Consider the following 18,818-nt stretch of genomic DNA (forward strand, 5'->3'; position numbering starts at 1 on the left):
CTTCCCTCTGTCACAGGGCAGTCTGCAGCATGTAACTTTGTAGGGCAGGGAGAGAACAGTGTGGGCTCTGAAGTAATAACGTAGAAGCGTTTTCCACTAAGTCAGTTTCGAGCACGTAGATGACTTGATTCTAATTTTATGCCCCACACTTCCTGCCACCTATTAAAAGAATAGGCTCTTTCGCCCAGATGCCTCAGGTTCTACCAAGGTCCTGATCCACTGGCTGCTTGACAAGCACACAGATCATCATTTGGGGTGGGGGGATTAGTGATGTCTTCGGAACTAGTCTCTCAACCCATGTTTCCAAAACCAAAAGGCCTTTGTTTCTCTTTCCTTGAGAAGCTCTCCTGGAAACCAAGAGAGGCAGCTTGGGCCAGTTTGGGGGCTGGGCATGTGTGTGACACTTAGAACAGTGCCACCGTGTCAGCAGCTCCTGGAGGGGGCCCGCCAGTGTCCAGGCCACCCTGAAGGGCGGCTGAGGCAGCAGGTGGCACCATCAGCATTTTCGTTACTAACTTTCCTCTTTTCTTTCTTCCTTGGGTCATAATTGTGAAGGAATATCTGTGTTGCCCGGGAGATTATGTCATCTTGTTTCCAGTTGGCCATCTCAACTCCCAGGCGTTATCTGTCTTCTTTTACCTCATAGCACTGCATCTGACATGAATCTGGTGAAGAAAACATCTGTAAAAAAAAAGGGAAAACAGCACAGAGTCACCTTGACTTATCTCAGATGGTCTTACTTCTATCGTGTAGTTCTCTTGCCTCACAGGCAGAAAGGTTCTGAATAAAATATCAGCTCTGTTTTCCTTTAAATACCTCCACTGTCTCTCATTCTTGTGTTTTCCTACCAGTGTGTGTTCTCATATCCAGGATATTTTTACAAACGATAATTCTCAAGTTTCTGAAAGAATCTCTATTGAAGGAATAATTTGCGTTCAGAACATATTTAAAATCTTAAAATAACAATTTATTCAATTAAAAATTCACATTTGGACTCGTAGAGAACATAACAGAGTCTGCGAGGGACTCCAGATTGCTCACGAGAGCTTTGTCAGAGTGTTGCTAATAAAAACGTACTGCAGGTTGCAAAATATAGTCAATTGTATTTTACCATTTTGTATATATATACACATACTTCTTTCATTTTGACTCCGACATTGTCCTCTGTGTCAGTGAGTCAGGCACTAACACCTGGGTGCCAGGAGTCCCAGTGAGCATAACCTTGAAACAGTTAGCAGTTTTCACGCTCTTGTCAGTGTTTCCTTTTGAAGAACATATGTTCCTTTGAAGAACGTTTATATACGAAAAGCTGTATTATTTTTATTGTGTACATAAAGCACTATCAGCTCTTGTCTCGTGGAGTATGTTTGACTCCTCTGTTTGTAATCATTTTTCTGCTTATGCTCCCCAGGCCTGTTTCAACGTGTGACATGCTCAGGCTTAAAATATGTAACCAAAATCTGCTTGTCTTTCTCTAGCCCATGGCTGCAAATGAGTGACCACAGCAGCGTTCAGCTTCAGTCCCTGTGACAGATGCACAAATACACACACACACACACACACACACACACACACGAGTACACACCCACAATGAGTATATATTTCCTGAAATCACTTCATCAAATCTTGCTTAAACAATTGGCTGAAACTTAATGCAAATTAATTGTTCTAATGTTAATGGGTCTTCAGCGGTACAAATAGCTGGAAGCAGACCAGTGTTCCTTTCTGGCTACCAGCCTTGGTTTAGAAAAAGGTAATTGTTCTTATGCATTTCCTAGATCTTTCTTTGCTGTTCAGACTACTGCATCGCTGTTGTAGATTCAAGCAGTGCCTTAGGGTTAGAAACGATTTTTATATCCCAGCCCTTTCCTATGGAAGGCAGAGACAATCTTCCTGACAACTGAGTTTCTGCTGTTCTCCTGCGCACATGTCACACGTGGAAACACTCTGTTACAGCTCCATGTAAATGTGTGCTATGTGAAAGAAACTTTGCAGATAAAACACGTTTTGTTTATAGAGCAAAAAATGTCCTGGTGGTGGTGTAAAGGTGGCACCAAGTGGTAGTTTCAAGCCATGAACACATGCAACCAGCAAGTTCAAGAAATAATCATCAAACCCTCTGATTTCCTTCTTCTTCTAGTTGGTAATTTGGCAGAGGTCCAATTCTGGGACATGAGGTGCAAACTTCCAAATGCTTGTTTTCTTCCTAAAACAATTTCAGTGCTTGTTACTCTTCCCATCGATGGCTCTCACTTGTAGTTGAGGCCTATTATTAATGTAACTTTTTTATTATTGTGGTAAAATTCACATCACATAAAATTCACCACCTTAACCATTTTAAAATAAACAATCCAGTGGCATTTAGTACGTAACACAGTGTCATGCAACTGTCACCACCATCTAGTTTCCGAGTTTTTTCCTCAACCTTAAAAGGAAACCCCGTGCCCTTTAAGCAGTCCCTTCCCACTCCCCTCCCCCAGCCCCTGTAAGCCTCACATCTGGTACTTGCCACAGCTGAGGAAAACGCGTTTGGTTTTTAAAGCCTGAGTGTGGGTTCTAGGCGGTTACTGTGCTCCTTTATATACACATCTCTTCATGACATCACTGTTAGGTGAGTTGGATAACAAATGTTCTGCTATGCCTATAAATGTTTAATTTCCAATCTTGAAACATGCTTTACTCCACTAGGTTTTGTTTTTATTAAGGCGAGGTCTTTGTTTATCCCCAGTCTTTGGGATCTGGTGCTTATGAGAATGGTGGCAGCCACTCCCCCTTTGGCCTTCTATTTTCTGTACATTTGAACCAGCACAAACTAGACACATCCCATTCCTGTTCAAGGTATCTACCACCTTCCTGTTCGTCATCCCAGCTAGAAACTCTCCCCTGCCAAGCCTGACACCAAGTCTTATTAATTCACCTGTTGTAATAGTTAAACCAGAATATTCCCTGGTAATAGAACCTGAAACTTAGTCAAAACACCCTGTTTACAGCTCTAGGGTGATGGATTCTCACCTAGCCTTCCCCTCTTCCCTGGACTGGTGTCCTTTAGCCTATTATGGGGACACATTTGTCCCCTCAGGTTTCTCTTACTGTCTGGATAGCCTTTTGGTGTCCTGTCCCTTGAGGGACAGGTCCCTAGCCTCCACCACTCGGGGGCTCAGAATGGAGTCAGCAGATCAGCACATTTCCTGCACCTCTTATCTTGGACACTGCATGTGGGATGAAGCCTTTTAAAAACCCTCATCCCTAAAAGCCACAAAAATACAGTATGGAATACTGTAAAGAATACTAGCCAGGAATCTGAAGACCTGCAGCCTAGCTGTAACTGCCACTAACTTGCCCAGTGACTTAAGCACATTATTTCCCCTCTCTGAGCCCTATTCCTTACCTTTCAAACGAGGGATGTTGTACGACACTTCTAAGGGCCCTTTCAGTTCCAAGATTCCACAGTTCTCCACCATTAACACATCATGGCAAGAGCCAGAGGATCTGGAAGCATAAAACAGAGCAGCTAGTGCCAAAGAAGCAAAAGCCTGCAGACAAATGTCCATCCCATTTTACCTTATTAAAGTCTATTCCCTGTGTCACTTTCAGTGGCCCTCGCCCTCTGCCGGCCTGCTTTGGTGAAGCAGGCTTCAGACAGGCCTCCTTGCCTTTGGGCTCCCTTCCCACTAATCCAATGACAACTTGTCTAATTATAATTCCCCTCACTCTGGTGTGATAATTGTAGTTACATTTACATGTACTATACGCCAGTTGCTTTATAGACATCATTTTAAATCTTCACAACCACGCTGTGAAGGCTGGGTGTTCGTTTTTACCTATGAGGACAGTGAGATTTGTGGAGATAGGTACTTGTTCAAGGCTATACAACTTGAAAGTGGCAGAGCTGACATTCGATCCCAAGTCTGTCTGATTCTCAAGCAACAGCCCATATAGCTTTGGTAGTGGAAATAGTATCTCATGGTTTACAGAGTAAGTGATACACACCGAAGCACAGTCTTTGGTACTAGAGATGAAATTGCTAACATTCATTGAATGCTTTTACTGGATGTCAGTCAGCCTGCTAAACACTTGTATTATCATGTAATCTGCATGTGATGCTGCAAGGTAAGAATTATAATTCTCATTTCACAAGTGAGGAAAAAAGCTCCAAGAGGTTAAGTAACTTGCCCCAGGTCTCCTAACTAGAAAGTGGCAGAGCCAGGATTTGAACCCCGGTAGTGTGGCTCCAGAACCCACCCTGTTAACCACAAGTAGATAAGTTCTTGATATTCTAATCCCCTTAATTATGACGGAGAAAATGTTTCTCTGCTTAAAATTTGACAGCTAAAAATCTACCCTCATTCTTTCTGAGCCTTATTGTTATCACTCTTACACTTCCTTATATAACAAACACAAGTGATAGTTTCCTCACTGTGATGCGTCAGGCATGGTCTCTATCCTAAAGGGGCTCACCATTGAATTGTGAGGAAACACTGATACGTTTTTGAGATGATTTACTAGAGGTGCGCCCAGGTATTGTTTTGTCACTTATTAGCTGTGTGACCTTAGGCAAGCTTCTTAACCTCTCTGAACTTCAGTTTTCTCATCTGGAAAATGGGGACGATGGCATCAATGTTGGCTGTGAGGATTAGATATAATAATGTCTTTAAGGTGCTTGCTTCTCAAGATGCTCAGCTGTTAAGGGAAAGTATCAGGAGGCAAGGCAAGTTAGAGACAGATTCTCAATGGGCCTCAATTCCCTCGGTGAGGAAGGTGGTAGGAAGCAGTCTGTTGGGGGAATATGGAGGAACTGGTGGAGTGGTGAGACACTGATTTTTAGGCAGTGTTGAGGGCCTTGCTGGAGCTCATGCAATGCTGGTGGAGGCAGTGTGTACTTAGTTGTGTGGTTTTTCCACAGCAGAGCTCTTTGGCCCTGGTGTGAGCTGGGATTTTGCAGGCCATGTGGGATAGAAGGGCAAAGGAGTAACAGGACGGAGGGGGGAAAGAATGAAGTGACAGAGTATACAATCCAGGGCAGTAAGGAGGGAAATAAGGGTAGAAAGGGGCTGAGAGGAGCAATTAGAGCAGTCAGTGGGCTGGAGGCCGAAGAACTAGTGCAGCCAAAATAATGAGGAGCACAGGAAGGAATGGGTGTGTGGTTGGAGGAGGGATAAATCTGGCTGCTGAAACGGTCCAGGGTTCCGCCAAAAAGCAGCAAGCAGAGATGTGGCCAAGGAATCAGTCACTGGATGTGTCCTCCACGTAAACTTGGGGAGAAGAGCAAAAGCCAGGTGGCAAAGTCCTCAGCGAGGAGGGGTGGCCCCCTCTCCATCCCGGGCTTGTTTCTTTAGGGCTCCTTTCCTTCCTTGCAGTCTCAGTCTCGGTTTTGAGGGGGAAGAGCAGCAGCACACCACCAGTTTTAGACGCTGGGCAGCTTCCTTGTTTCAAGGGACAGAGCAATATCCTTGCTTCCAGAGGGGACTGTTGCCGCCTCCTTGGCTCAAGAGGCAGGCCGTCTCCTCGGTTCCAGGGGACAGGGCAGCCACCTACTCTTTCCAGAGGGCGGGGACGACGTTTCATAGGTTCCAAGGTGGGGCTGCCGTCTCCTCAGCTCACCAAGAAGGACTATCTCCTTGGTACCAGGGGGCAAGGCCACTACCTACACCACTCAAAAGGACAGTAGCCTCCTAAGATCAAGGGGCGGGGCTATATCCTTGGTTCCAGGGAGCAGGGCCACTGCCTACGCCAATTAAGAGGCGCAGCAACCTCTTAGGCTCAAGGTGCAGGGCCACACCTTCTCGGGTCCAGAGGAAGGGGCCACCGTCTCCTCAGTTCAAGCGACATAGCTATTTCTCGGTTTCAGAGGGCAGGGCCACCACCTACTCCCCTCAAAGGGAACAGCAGTCTCCTAAATTCTAGGAGGCGGTGCCACCGTCACCTCAGTTCAAGGGACGGGGCTCTTCCTCAGTTAAAGGGGGCGGGGCCACAGCCACCTGAGTTCCAGGGGGCGGAGAAACTGTCTCCTCGGTTCAAGAGGAGGGGCTATTTCCTCGGTTCCAGGGGGCGGGGCCACCACCAACTTCAGTCAGAGGGAACAGCGGTCTCCTACGATGAAGGGGTGGGGCCACCCTACCGTGGTTCTAGGGGGCGGGGCCACGATCTCCTCCGTTCCAGGGGAGGGGCTATTCCACGGTTGAAGGGGGCGGAGCCACATCCACCTGAGTCCCAGGGGGCGGGGCCACCGTCTCCTCCGTTCCAGGGGAGGGGCTAGTCCTCGGTTAAAGGGGGCGGAGCCACATCCACCTGAGTCCCGGGGGCGGGGCCACTGTCTCCTCCGTTCCAGGGGAGGAGCTAGTCCACGGTTAAAGGGGGCGGAGCCACATCCACCTGAGTCCCAGGGGGCGGGGCCACCATCTCCTCCGTTCCAGGGGAGGGGCTAGTCCTCGGTTAAAGGGGGCGGAGCCACAGCCACCTGAGTTCCAAGGGTCAGAGCCACTGGCTCCTCAGTTCAAGGTGCGGGGCTACTACATAGTTTCAGGGCGCAGGGCTACTGACTACTCCTCTCAAAGGGACAGCAGTCTCCTAAATTATAGGAGGCGGGGCCACCAGCACCTCAGTTCAAGGGGCAGGGTTCTTCCTCCGTTAAAGGGGGCGGGGTCACAGCCACCTGAGTTCCAAGGGGCGGAGTCACTGTCTTCTCTGTTCAAGGGGAGGGGCTAGTCCCTCGGTTTCAGGGGGCATGGCCACAGCCGCCTGTGTTCCAGAGGGTGGAGCCGCTGTCTCCTCAGTTCAAGGTGTGGGGCTATTACTTAGTTTCAGGGGGCAGGGCTATTGCCTACTCCCCTCAAAAGGAAAAGCAGTCTCATAAATTCTAGGAGGCGGGGCCACCATCTCCTGTTCAAGAGGAGGGGCTATTCCCTCTGTTCCAGGGGGCGGAGCCACTGTCTCCTCAGTTCAAAGGGCGGGGCTATTCCTCAGTTTCAGGGGATAGGGCCACTGACAGAACAGCAGTCACCTAGGCTCAAGGGGTGGGGCCACCATCACCACGGTTCTAGGGGGCGAGGCCACAATCTCCTTAGTTCAAGGAGCAGGGCAATTACTTAATTTCAGGGGTCGGACCCACTGCCTACTACACTCAAAAGGAATACCAGTTTCCTAAATTTCAGGAGGCGGGGCCACCGTCACCTCAGTACAAGTGGCTGGCTATTCCTTGGTTAAAGGGAGCGGAGCCACAGCCACCTGGGCTCCAGGGGGCGGAGTCACTATCTCCTCCATTCAAGGGGAGGGGCTAGTCCCTCGGTTTCAGGGGGCGTGGCCACAGCCGCCTGGGTTCCAGAGGATGGAGCCACTGTCTCCTTAGTTCAAAGAGTAGGGTAATTACTTAGTTTCAGGGGTCGGGCCCACTGTGTACTCCACTCAGAAGGAAGAGCAGTCTCCTAAATTCTAGGAGGCGGGGCCACCATCACCTCAATTCAACAGGCAGGGCTGTTCCTCGGGTAAAGGGGACAGGGCCACAGCCACCTGAGTTCCAAGGGCCAGAGCCGCTGTCTCCTCAGTTCAAGTGGTGGGGCTATTACTTACTTTCAGGGGGCGGGGCTACTGCCTACTCCCCTCAAAGGGAACAGCAGTCTCCTAAATTCTAGGTGGCGGGGCCACCATCACCTCAGTTCAAGGGGTGGGGCTGTTCCTCGGTTAAAGGGGGCAGGGCCACAGCCACCTTGGTTCTAGGGGACAAGGCTATGTATGGCCTTCTTGGTTTGGGGGGTAGCGGGGAGTGCGTTCTAGGTTCCAGGGGGCGGGGTCATCATCTCCTCATTTCAAGGGGCAGGGCTACCTCCTCTGTTCAAGGAGCGGGGACACCACCTCCTCAGTTCCAGGGGATGGGGCCACCACCTCCTCCATTTCAGGGAGCGGGACCACTGCCTCCTCTGTTCCAGAGGGAGGGGGCACCACCTACTCGTTTGGTTCAAGGGATAGGACCACCACTTCCTCAGTTCCAGGGGATGAGGCTGCCAAAGCTCTGGGCTGCTAACCTAAAGGTCAGAGGTTCGAACCCACCAGTGGTTCCACAGGAGAAAAGACGTGACAATCTGCTCCGTAAAGATCACAGCCTAGAAAAACCTATGGGGCAGTTCTACTCTGTCACTTGGGGTCACAATGAGTCCAAATCGACTCCGTGGCATACATATAACAACCACCACCAACACCTCAGGTTCCTTCTCAGGTTCCAGGGGGTGGGGCCACTGTTTTCTCATTTCAAGGAGTCAGGCCACCATCCTAGGGCCTATGGGCAGGACCATCTCCTGGTTCAAGGGGTGAGGCCATCTCTTCAGCACCAGAGGGCAGAGGGAGCAAGGCCACAACTTACCAGGTTCAAGGGGTGGGGCCACTGCCTTCTGTTTTTGCTGGAGGGGGTGGGGTCATGGGGCTCCTTAAATCAAGGGGCAAGGCTGTCTCTTAGGCCCAGTGGGTGGGGCCACCGCCTAAGCAGTTCAATGGCACAGTTGCCTCCTAGGTTAAAGGGACGAGAACACTGCTTCCTTGGTTCAAGGGTAGGGCCACCTCTAAGGTTCAAGAGGTGGGGACGCTGCCTCTTGGTGTTGTGGAGGGCCTACCCCTTCGATTCCAGAGGACGGGGCCACTGCCTTCTCTGTTTTAGAGGGGCGCAGGCAACACCTCCTTGGGACCAGGGAGCGGGGCCACTGTCTCCTCTGTTCAAGGGGTGGAGCCACAGCCTCCTGGGTTCCACAGGGCAGGCCAACAGTGTTTTGGGTTCAAGGGTCAGGACTGCTGCCCAGGACAGAGGGGACTGGCCGCTGCTCCAGTGAGCTAGGAGAACGGGGTCGCCTACCCAGGGTACAGAGGGTGGGAGGACAGAGGATTAGTTTCAAGCCTTAAAATCTAATGAAATTTGCCCTGCTGTGTTTCAGATGTGCTTAGGGTCCATGACACCTTTTTTCCTTCCAATATTTCTGTTTGAATGGGAACGTCTATCCTATGCCTGGCCCATCACTGTATTTTGGAAGCAGATAACTTGTATTCTAGGGTTCACAGGTTCACAGATGGAGAGGAATTTTGTCCCAGGAGGGACCATATTCAGAGTCTCACTCATAACTGATTTAGATGATTTAGAAGAGATTTTCGACTTAGAGTTGATGCTGCAATGGGTTAAGTCTTTTGAGGATGCTGGGTAGGGGTGGATTACTTTGCACATTGGAAAACCATGGATTTTGGGAGAACAGAGGGCAGACTGTTATGGATTAAATTGTCCCTCCAAAAAGATATGTTGAAGTCTTAATCCCTGTACCCGTGAACATGACTTTATTTGGAAATAAGGTCTTTACAGATATAATTAGTCAAGATGAGCTCATACTGGAGTAGGGTGGGTCCTAATCCTATGTTGCCGTTGTTGTCAGTCGCCCTCGGATCGACTCCAACTCATGGCAGCCCCATGTGTGCAGAGTAGAACTGCTCATAGGTTTTCAAGGCTGTGTGATCTTTCGGAAGCAAATCGGCAGGCCTATCTTCTCTACTAGTCGAAAGGCTGGTGGTTTGAACCCACACTTGAACCAAACGAGTAGAGTAGGTGGTAGCCCCTCCCTCTGGAACACAGGGGGCAGTGGCCCCGCTCCCTGAAATGGAGGAGTTGGTGGCCCCATCCCCTGGAACTGAGGAGGTGGTCTCCCCACTCCTTAAACTGAGGAAGTGGTGTCTCCGCTCCTTGAACAGAGGAGGTAGCCCTGCCCCTTGAACTGAGGTGATGGTGGCCCCACCTCCTGGTATTTTGGAGACTTCTGTTCCCTTTGAGGGGCGTAGGCAGTAACCCCGCCCCTTGAACTGAGGTGACTGGGGTCCCCGCCTCCTAGAATTTAGGAGACTGCTATTCCCTGAAACAGAGGAATAGCCTCGCCCCTTGAACTGAGGAGATGGTGGCTTTGCTCCCTAAAACCATGGTGGTGGCAGCCCCCGCCTCTTGAATCTTGACAACTGCTGTTCCCTTTGAGTAGGCGGTAGCCCTGTCCCTTGAAACTGATATATAGCCCTGCCTCTTGAACTGAGACGTTTGCTGTGCCCCCATGGCAACCCCACGTGTACAGAGCAGAATTACTCATAGCTTTTCAAGGCCGTGACCTTTCGGAAGCAAACCGGCAGGCCTGTCTTCTGAGGTGCCTCTGGGTGCGTTCAAACCACCAAACTTCAGGCTAGTAGTTGAGTGCTTAACCGTTTGCACCCCCCCCCCCAAAAAAAAAAACCCCATCGCCCTCAAGTCGATTCTGTCCCATAGCGACCCTATAGGACAGAGTAGAACTGCCCCATAGAGTTTCCAAGGAGCAGCTGGTGGATTCGAACTGCTGACCTTTTGTTAGCAGCATAGCTCTTAACCACGCCACCAGGGTTTCCTTCTGACCCATAGCGACCCTATAAGCCTATAAAAAGAGAAGATACACAGCAGCTGCAAGCCAAGGAATGCCTGGAGCTACCAAAAGCTAGAAGAGAGGCATGGAAGATTCTGCCTCAGAGCCTCAGAAGGAATCACCAGGGCCCATACCCTATCTCAGACTCACAGGCTCCAGAACAGAGGTAATAAATTTCTGCTGTTAGAAGCCACCTAGTTTGTGGTATTTGGTTACGGCAGCCCTAAGATGGTAAATGTTAGTTCCAAAGGACTGCCCCTTGCTTTTATCATCCTTGATATGAGGTTCACCAAAGACTAACACCCCAGGTGCCCTAATACATTGTAGACCCTTCCATCACGGGACAAGAGTGCAACAGACATGCCTCACTGGGCCTCTTATGCCATCCTGAAATGACGTGTGTGTGGGTAGGTTGTATGGTGGACAGCACGAAACTCAGAGGTGAATTACACTGGCGTGTTGTGTGGAACTAAAAGCAGCAACTGGGAAGCTGGAATGAGGACCAACCTCTTCCTCCTCTGCCCACATCTGCCCCCCACCCCTAACTGCAGTACATGGACCAAAATATGCAGCCTCTCAAATAAGCAACATCCAGGAGGAGGAGCAAGGTTCTCATTAAGACGGAACAGTAGAGGGCGCAGTAGTTGAGGACATAGTGGTGTTTAGCAGGGCTCCGGAGGGCACAGGTGAAAGGTTGCTGAAGAGCAATGAGGAAGCCCTGAACAAAAGAGAGGCTGTTATTAATTTTCAAACGACATGCTTCATCTGGGAGTCCCTCCCCACTCAACCCCCATCATCCCAGCTACATAAAATTAATCCATCGTTTTTAAGGGATGTGAAAATCTGGGAAATGCGATTTGGGATCAAAAGTGTTTCTTTACTGGCTCGAAGTGGTGTTGGAGGTTTGTTTGATTTTGTTTAGAATTCCTTTGTTCCATGCAATTGCACTGAACCGAGTATATCCTTGAAGTAAAGAAAGGCATGATTCAGGTTTCTGGATCAGTAGTATCACCTTAAAGTGATTCCACTGGGCAGAAGGAAATAAAAGGCAGGAGGCAAGCTATCGATATGCTGCTTTATTTCTCTAAGGATACACTGAAACATTAGATGAGAATAGCTAATGACAAAATGTAGAAATGAAGCATCAGCTTCTATAACCACTCCTACAAGAATGTTAATATGTATTGTCATTACATGTTTACATCTGATATTGTCTCATTATACTATGCAATATAATAATGTAGAATACAGTAAGGAGGAGATCCTGCATTTCTTGTAAGCAGTAGGTGGAAATCTGGTTCTACCCGTGAGGATGATGACCTCCCACTCCCCCCAGAGATCCAGCTAGTTCTTGAGGAAAGTCCTAGAGATCACAAGAGAAGGGACTTGGTGGCCCTCCTTAACACATGGACAAAGAGCAGACAACTACTATGTTACAAGGGATTCAACTCATCACCGCTTTGAAATGCCATGTCCGTGTCGATGATGGCTCTGGCGCCTGCTCAGCGACCCCTCTAGAGTTTTACTTCTGTGGGATGAATTTCAAAACTGCAGGAACATTTGAAGGGACTAAAATATTGTCATGCAAGTTTCAAAACTCAAACTATGTCACTATTAATTAAAACAAAAAAAAATTAAACAAATAAAAAGGACAGCGGGGTTAGTTTTGTTAAGCTTCCAAAAGTATCCACTGTGACGATGTTCATCTGTAACAGGCTCATGTTTTCTCAGATCTGCCTACACTTTCCAAATCACCTGCATGTTCCAGACTTAAGGTAGGAACACTCAGAAAACATACCGCACAGGGAAATCAAACGTTAGTATGGAGAAAGATCAATTGTAGATAGAATTACAGCTACGTTCAAATGTTAATTTTCTGGAAAGTCCTGTTAGTCATTCGAAAGCACAAAGAACAGAGGAAGGTAATAGTTTGGATGAGGAAGTTAAACCATGCATTGTGGGGAGTTCTTTACTCCCAGAGCTGGGTGAGCAGCCTGAGTTGAAGCAGCCGCTGCAACTCTTGCATGTGACTATGCGTTACAACACAGTGGGTCCCAGCTGAGCCCTGAAAGCCACCTCGGGGATGGGGGTATCTCTTATGCTTCTTGCTTACATCACTAAGTGGCTAAATGGTTAGCACTTTTCTGCTCTAGGATAAACATGCAGAAGAGTCAATCTATCTAAGTTTGCGTTTTTTCAGATCGCAGCTACAGAGAAGTGAAGTTTGCCGCAGAGTTGCTGTTTGCTAAATCCTAGTATGATCAGTGTGTGCCCTTTGGGTAATACTGTAAAATGGGGGAAAAAAGACAGAGAAACAACTTTGAGGAGTGAAACACCACTCTTTCCCTATTGATGGTATAGGGCAGAAAGGGGACACAATGCACAAGCTTCAGATTCCATTTTACAGGACAGGAGCCCCTGCCTGTTTACAGCTTTTTGGCACAGTCGGGGCAATACACCTGCTCCTCATGGAAAACAAAGCGCTTGTTGGCCAGATTCACGGAGCATTTTTTGCAGTGGAAGCAGTAGTCGTGCCAGGATTGTCCTTCATAGGCCACCACACTGGAGCCTTTACCAAACCCTGTTTGAAAACAAAAGAGAAGAAAAGAGACAGCTGAGTAAATACAGGTTAGGCAGCTGCGGTGCAGAGAGATAAAATGACGAGTTGTCCCGGTCGCAGAGCCAACAAGCACGCAGAGCCAATGTCGCCCGGCTCCCTGCCACCCCTCTCCACCACCGTGCACTCTACCCCACGCCACTGCTCCCCTGCTATGGCGCTCAAAGTCCAGTACTGCCCCAGCCCTGCAAAGATGCCAGAGCTCAGCCAAGGGCGTCCCTGTTTTCAGCCCCCACATTCCCATGTCACTGCTAACGCCCTGTGACGCGCACCAACCTCCCAGCATAACCAGTTTCTTTGATTAAGGTCAGGGCCACGGCATCAAAGTGGCCACCAGGAGGCAAACTTGGGCTGTTTGTGGGGTGTGCACTTACCGGGCCTCGAGGAGCTGCTAAGCTTCGATTTTTTCTATAAAGAACCACCACCCACGAGGGACAAGTTCTCTCTCCACCCGGATGCCTGCCCCGGATGTTGGCGCTGGGAAACAGGGTGAGAGGCAAGCGTTTCCCGTGGCACACTGGGGACTTCCTAGCTTTAGAGACTGGGTGGCTCACTCTTGACACAGTCCTTTTCCCTGAGGATGGCAAAAGTCTTCTCAAATGTACATTTCAAGGCTCCCCGGGGAGATGGGAACATTGGAGGCAAGGGAAGGGCCCAGGGCACTTGGATCGCGGCCGCAAGATGAGGAATGAAGTGATTAGCTGTGCTTCTGATCACAAACCACTGCCAACAGGCAACTCTGAACTACCCTTCATCTACGGGGTTTTAGCATTCCAGGTTGGCTCTCTCCAGCCTCCCCGACCCCAGCCCCTCCCCGCGACCTCCATCCCCAACCCCTCGCCCCCAGAACCCCCGCGCAGTGCCTGCCTGTGGCCCAGTGGGTCTCAGGCATGTGAACTCCCGGCAGCATTGGTCGACAGTGGTCAGGAAGTGTTCTGTATTGCAAAGGCTAACCTGGCCTGGGGGAAGAATCCAAACTATTGGGCGGGGGGAGCCTTTAGGACCACAATGGCAGGGGAAGAAGGGCATTCTCTGGGGCCTTTGTGGATGAAACCGACGACATAGGAAAATGAGAGATGGTTACCAAGCGCAAAACCTAGCCTGGCAGACTTAGCAAGGACTCTTTAGCCTACCAGTGATGGGGTTCTTGCATCCGGCACACTTCTTGGCCACAAAGTTCTTGTAGCAATCCACGCAGTAATACTGGTCCTCCACAGCGGTGAAACGCTGCCCAGCCAGCTTCTTAGAACAGGTAACACACACAAAGCAATCGGCATGCCAGGGTTGATCCTGGTAAGTGATTCCTCCAGATGTGATGGCCTAGACCAGGGAGTGTAGCACCGGATTCAGATTCAAATCCCCTTTGGTTGAATGCCTACTATGTGCCAGGCACTGTGCTGGGCGCTTGGGTATACAATATCTCATTTAATCTCCACAGCAACCATGGGAGGCAGGTGCTATTATTATCCCCAATTTACAGATGAAGACACCGAGGCTCAGAGGAGGTGAGCCCCTTTCCAAGGTTACATGGCAACTCTAAGTGGTGGAGGCAGGCCTTTAAAGCCAGGGCTGCCCAACCCAGAGTGCAGTGTGAGCATCCCACACCACGGCGGCTACATGGGCCACTGGAGTGGGTGCACACACGACAGCTTGATGTGGCCACAGCACTGCTTTCTCTACCGGAGTTTCCTCATCTGTCAAGTGAGAATAATAATTCCTACGTCACAGGGCTGTCGTGAGGATGGAATGGGATAGTGTGTGTGCAAGTGCTCTGCAAACTGTCAAACACTTGTAGAAACAAGGGTGAATGCAGAGCTCCCGCGGCAACATACCTTGTTGCACTTCACGCAATGCTTGGCGAACTTGGCCTCGTGGCAAGTCACGCAATAGAAGTTCTCCCCTTTCGGGAAGAAGCTTCCGGTCCCGATGACTTGGCTGCAGTGGCTGCAGGTGAAGCAGTCTTTGTGCCAGATGGTCCCCTTGTACTCCACATTTTGATCTCCTGCGGGGGAAGCAATTGGATAGCCCCACTGACAGTGCTCTGCAGGGGGCTGCATCCGCTCAGCTCCCCACCCCGGACCCTCCTGAGTTGAGGGAATGCAGTCCCTGCAGTTATTGGCCTCAAGCTTCTAATTCACCTGCCCATGGGGCCTCGTCTCTAACGTCTGGCTCCTACTGGTGCCAACCCAGGATCCTGTCATGGGAGGGGACCCCAGTGTCATGATTTTGGGATAAACGCCTGAATCCCCACTCCCCCCTCGGACCCTTTATGGACTTCCAAATTCAACAGGGGAAACGACCTAACCCAGAATTCTAGAAGTGCTAGTAGAAGGAACCCTAAGGAAGAAGCATGCTTTGGTCACTTACTATACCCAAATGAGAAAGTGCTACATACTTTTCACTTCATTCTCTTGCCACAGACAGTTCTCTCCAATGTTCTTTAGTTTCCGAGTGTGTGCGTGTGTGCGAGCATATATGTGTACGCATATATACATGTATATATATGTGTACATATATACGCTAAAATCTAAAAGCAGCTAACAGCAACATTAGCCTCATCATCATCAACAAACCCACATCATCTCTGCCCTCGGGGCCTCCTCCCTGGCAGCCAGCTGGGGGGTGGCAGCCACAGGCCCTGTGACCTAGCCCCGGGGGGGGTGCGAGCATGTGCAGTACCTGCCACAATCGGCTTGAAGCACCCTTTGCACTTGGGGGAATCCTCACGAGTGGTGCACTTGTTACACAGGATCTTGTTGTCCTTGGCCACAAAGGTCTCATTGGCCAGAGGGTGATGGCACTTGTAACAGTGGAAGCAGGTGTCATGCCAGTAGCGGTTCTTATAATGTAGCTCCTAGGAATCAAGCAAAATCGCACAAGCCTCTGTGAGTCCCTCCACGGTTCACTGTGTGGCAGTGGCAGTAACCCTCCCATCAAGACTGATTTCCCCAGTGCTGACTCTGTGTCAGGCTGCAGCATCCTGGATACCTGTGAATGCCCGCAAGAGGACTGTTCCTGGGAGAAACGGGAGGGATGCAGAGGTGAGGATGGAAAACTCAGAATTCCACCAGAATTCCTGAAAAGCTTAGAGAATGGCCAGAAGAGCTAGACAGAGCCCTAGTACTCATCTGTCCAACGCCCACTTTAGACAGCTAGGCAAATGAAGACCTAGGCAGTGGAAAGGGCTTCCTTGAGGCCAGCCAGTCCATGGCACAACTAGGACCTGCTCCTGGGCCTCCTCCACTCCCTCATCTAACATGTCACTGCCTGTCCTGCCTTCCCTCAGGGGGCTACAGGGACAAGGGCAAACAACAGAGGGTACAGGAAAACTACGCTCGCATGCCATGTGGGGATGACTGTTACCTTAGAATCCGCACCGATGGGCTTGTGGCATTCTGCACAGGTGTTGGCACAGAACTTGTCAAAGCACCTCAGGCAGCAGTAGTGGCCATCCTTCTGCACATACTTCTTCCCCTGCAGGGGGTCCCGGCAGTAGTGACAGTCGAATTTCTCAGACATGGTGCCCACCTTGTAGCTGGAGGGACCTGTGAAGGCAAGCAGGCAGAATAAATGACCAACTGAAACCCCAAGAGCGTTCTGCCGAGAGGCTCCCGGGGGGCCCCTGGGCGGCTCTGCGCATGTCCGAGAAAACCAGTCTGAATCCACGGGGTCTGGAGACCAGGGCACAACTTCCCCTTGAGCCCAGCTGGTCCCCAGGCACCAAGGTAATGGATACTTCACTCCAACTACTGGTGAGCTGGAACCCCAAATCTATTTCCCCACAGACCAGAAGGCAATGAATCTTTGGTGTGGGAAAAACCCCTGCTTGGACAAACCACTGTGCTGACTCACCAAGGCCACAAAGGGGGATAAGAGGACCAGACAGGACTCCTGGGATGCTTTGAGCAGTGATGTGAAGGAGTGCAGGAGTGGGGAAGAGCAGGCAAGAAAGAAGAATCAGTCTTACACAAAAGGCACAGCCTTGGGCAGTGGCTCCAAGGTGAGGGGGTCAGGCAGGCGCGCACTCTGCGAGGACATCACGGCTCCGCAGAGAAGAGCCGCGCTGACTCCGCAGACTGCTGAGAACGGGCAGGGAAGACCCTCTGCTTAGGAGCTAGGCACTAGCTCAGGAGCCAGGAGTTCTTCTGCCAGCTTTCGCTCCTCCTCAGTCACTTTTTAGGGGGGACAGTAGCCTCTGGAGCCTCCGAAAGTTTACTGCTGACTCTCTACGCTAGACACATAAGCAAGCCTTATAATGCACTTCAAATTGTTTACATTTACTTTGAACCTGGCAGGAAGGATTTAAATCCCTTTATTCCAAGTTCGTTTACTGACTTTCAAGGCTTGAGCAATACAGCAACAAAAGATCGATAAAACTGGCATCCTCTACTGGTGCTGGCAATCTGTGCGACTCTGAATTCTTAACAGCGACATGCATTTGTGTAAAATTGAAATCCCTTTGTTCCAGCGAGTGCAGATCAATATAGTCACAGAACTGTTACCATTTGGGACACTTACTGGTTTAAAAATTGTTATTTTAAGGTACAATCCGAAAAATGGCTTTTAAAAAACATTGAGAAAATTTTGTTTTAAAGTGTTAAGCGGATTATGATTCCAAGAGTCCCTGCCCTTTGTATGACCCATCCTCTCTTCCCTCCCACCATCCCTGCCGACAACATGACAACACGCATGGCTAAGGCACTCTGCAGCAACCCTTGCCAAATCATTTCCTACGAATCCTGCCACCCAAAAGGCAGCCAGTGGGAGTTTCTGTTAAACAGCTTTCAACGGCTTTAAACATATGCGAATTTGTTCCTCTCCCTACCACTCCCGGAAAAAAGAAACTTACGGGGGTAAATAGACAGCAATTATTTAATTTGCACAGGAAACACGAGAATTGAGACTATTTTCTCAAACTATCCATAAACATGGTTACTGTGCTAGCACACATCCAGAGTATAATTTAGAGAGAAAGAAAGAAGGAAAAGAAATGAGCAGTTTTGCCCAGTACTCACCACAGCTCTTCCACTAACTGAAAGGCCCCAAACTCCCACTTCAGGTCCCGTTCCCAGTTTGTTTTATACAAACATGTCCAAGCTGTTTGGCTCCTGTTGCCACAGGCAACCAAATAGCAGAGAGTGAGCTAAGGAAATGACACCCTATGTCTCAGAACCCGCCTTAGCAAAGGCTGCTTGAACTCTCACTCAGAACCATGTCGATTCTGAAGTCAGCTTCCAAACAAAGAGAATCAGACCACTGACAGAGCAAAGCATCTGGACCAGGCTCTTCCAGCCTCACGCTGACACGAAGACAGCCCCCTAAACCATTTCCAGGGAACTGACAAATGAAGCTAAGTAGGGACACACTTGTGCAAGGACAGTTGCTTGGGACAGTTGTGTCAGTTAAGAGCTTTACTAGACTAGAGGACAGTTACTTCCACTTTCCCTAAAAAGAAAACCAGGCTGTTCCCTTATACAACTGCGTTAGACACACAAAGTAGGGACACAATGAAACTAGCATCTTATCTCCTTGAACGGTGTACTGTTTACAGAAGAAAGCTTTTCAGCTGCCTTTAGCCTCTGTGTTCACAGAAAAAAAGTACCGGTCACAGAGATAACATGCTGAAAATCACTCTCCTTAATTCATTCTTGCTGTTCTTCCCTTGTCACATAAAATCCTCGTCTTACATACCATTCGATCCAGCAATCCTACTCCTAGGAATATATCCTAGAGAAATAAGAGTCGTCACTCGAATAGACATATGCACACCTATGTTCATGGCAGCATTGTTCACAACAGCA

The 18,818-nt window shown here is 49.5% G+C and overlaps 2 protein-coding genes across 5 annotated transcripts in view; one reads left to right on the top strand and one right to left on the bottom strand.

The window, feature by feature from the left end:
* Positions 1-685, top strand: part of MAP7D3 (MAP7 domain containing 3) — a 47,437-nt gene extending 46,752 nt beyond the window's left edge. Inside the window, exon 20 of the mRNA XM_023735483.1 lies at positions 556-685. The gene's annotated coding sequence lies outside the window, so the exon portion shown is untranslated. The remainder of the gene's footprint in view (positions 1-555) is intronic.
* Positions 686-11,475: 10,790 nt separating this feature from the next.
* The window catches only part of FHL1 (four and a half LIM domains 1), a 14,543-nt gene continuing 7,200 nt past the window's right edge, over positions 11,476-18,818 (bottom strand). For 2 of the 4 annotated variants that reach the window (XM_004380949.2, XM_004380950.2), the window contains exons 2-6: positions 16,381-16,562; positions 15,697-15,871; positions 14,850-15,019; positions 14,151-14,337; positions 11,476-12,981 (exon numbers count right to left, since the gene is read on the bottom strand). In XM_004380949.2, coding sequence (XP_004381006.1) covers positions 12,827-12,981; positions 14,151-14,337; positions 14,850-15,019; positions 15,697-15,871; positions 16,381-16,562 — 869 coding nt within the window. In that variant the 3' untranslated portion in view covers positions 11,476-12,826. Of the gene's footprint in view, positions 12,982-13,391; positions 13,592-14,150; positions 14,338-14,849; positions 15,020-15,696; positions 15,872-16,380; positions 16,563-18,818 lie in introns of all 4 variants that reach the window. The other 2 variants (XM_012556832.2, XM_023735451.1) reach the window with 2 other exon arrangements.

This window comes from Trichechus manatus, unplaced genomic scaffold (genome assembly GCF_000243295.1).
Source record: "Trichechus manatus latirostris isolate Lorelei unplaced genomic scaffold, TriManLat1.0 scaffold00079, whole genome shotgun sequence".
Lineage (NCBI taxonomy): Eukaryota > Metazoa > Chordata > Mammalia > Sirenia > Trichechidae > Trichechus > Trichechus manatus.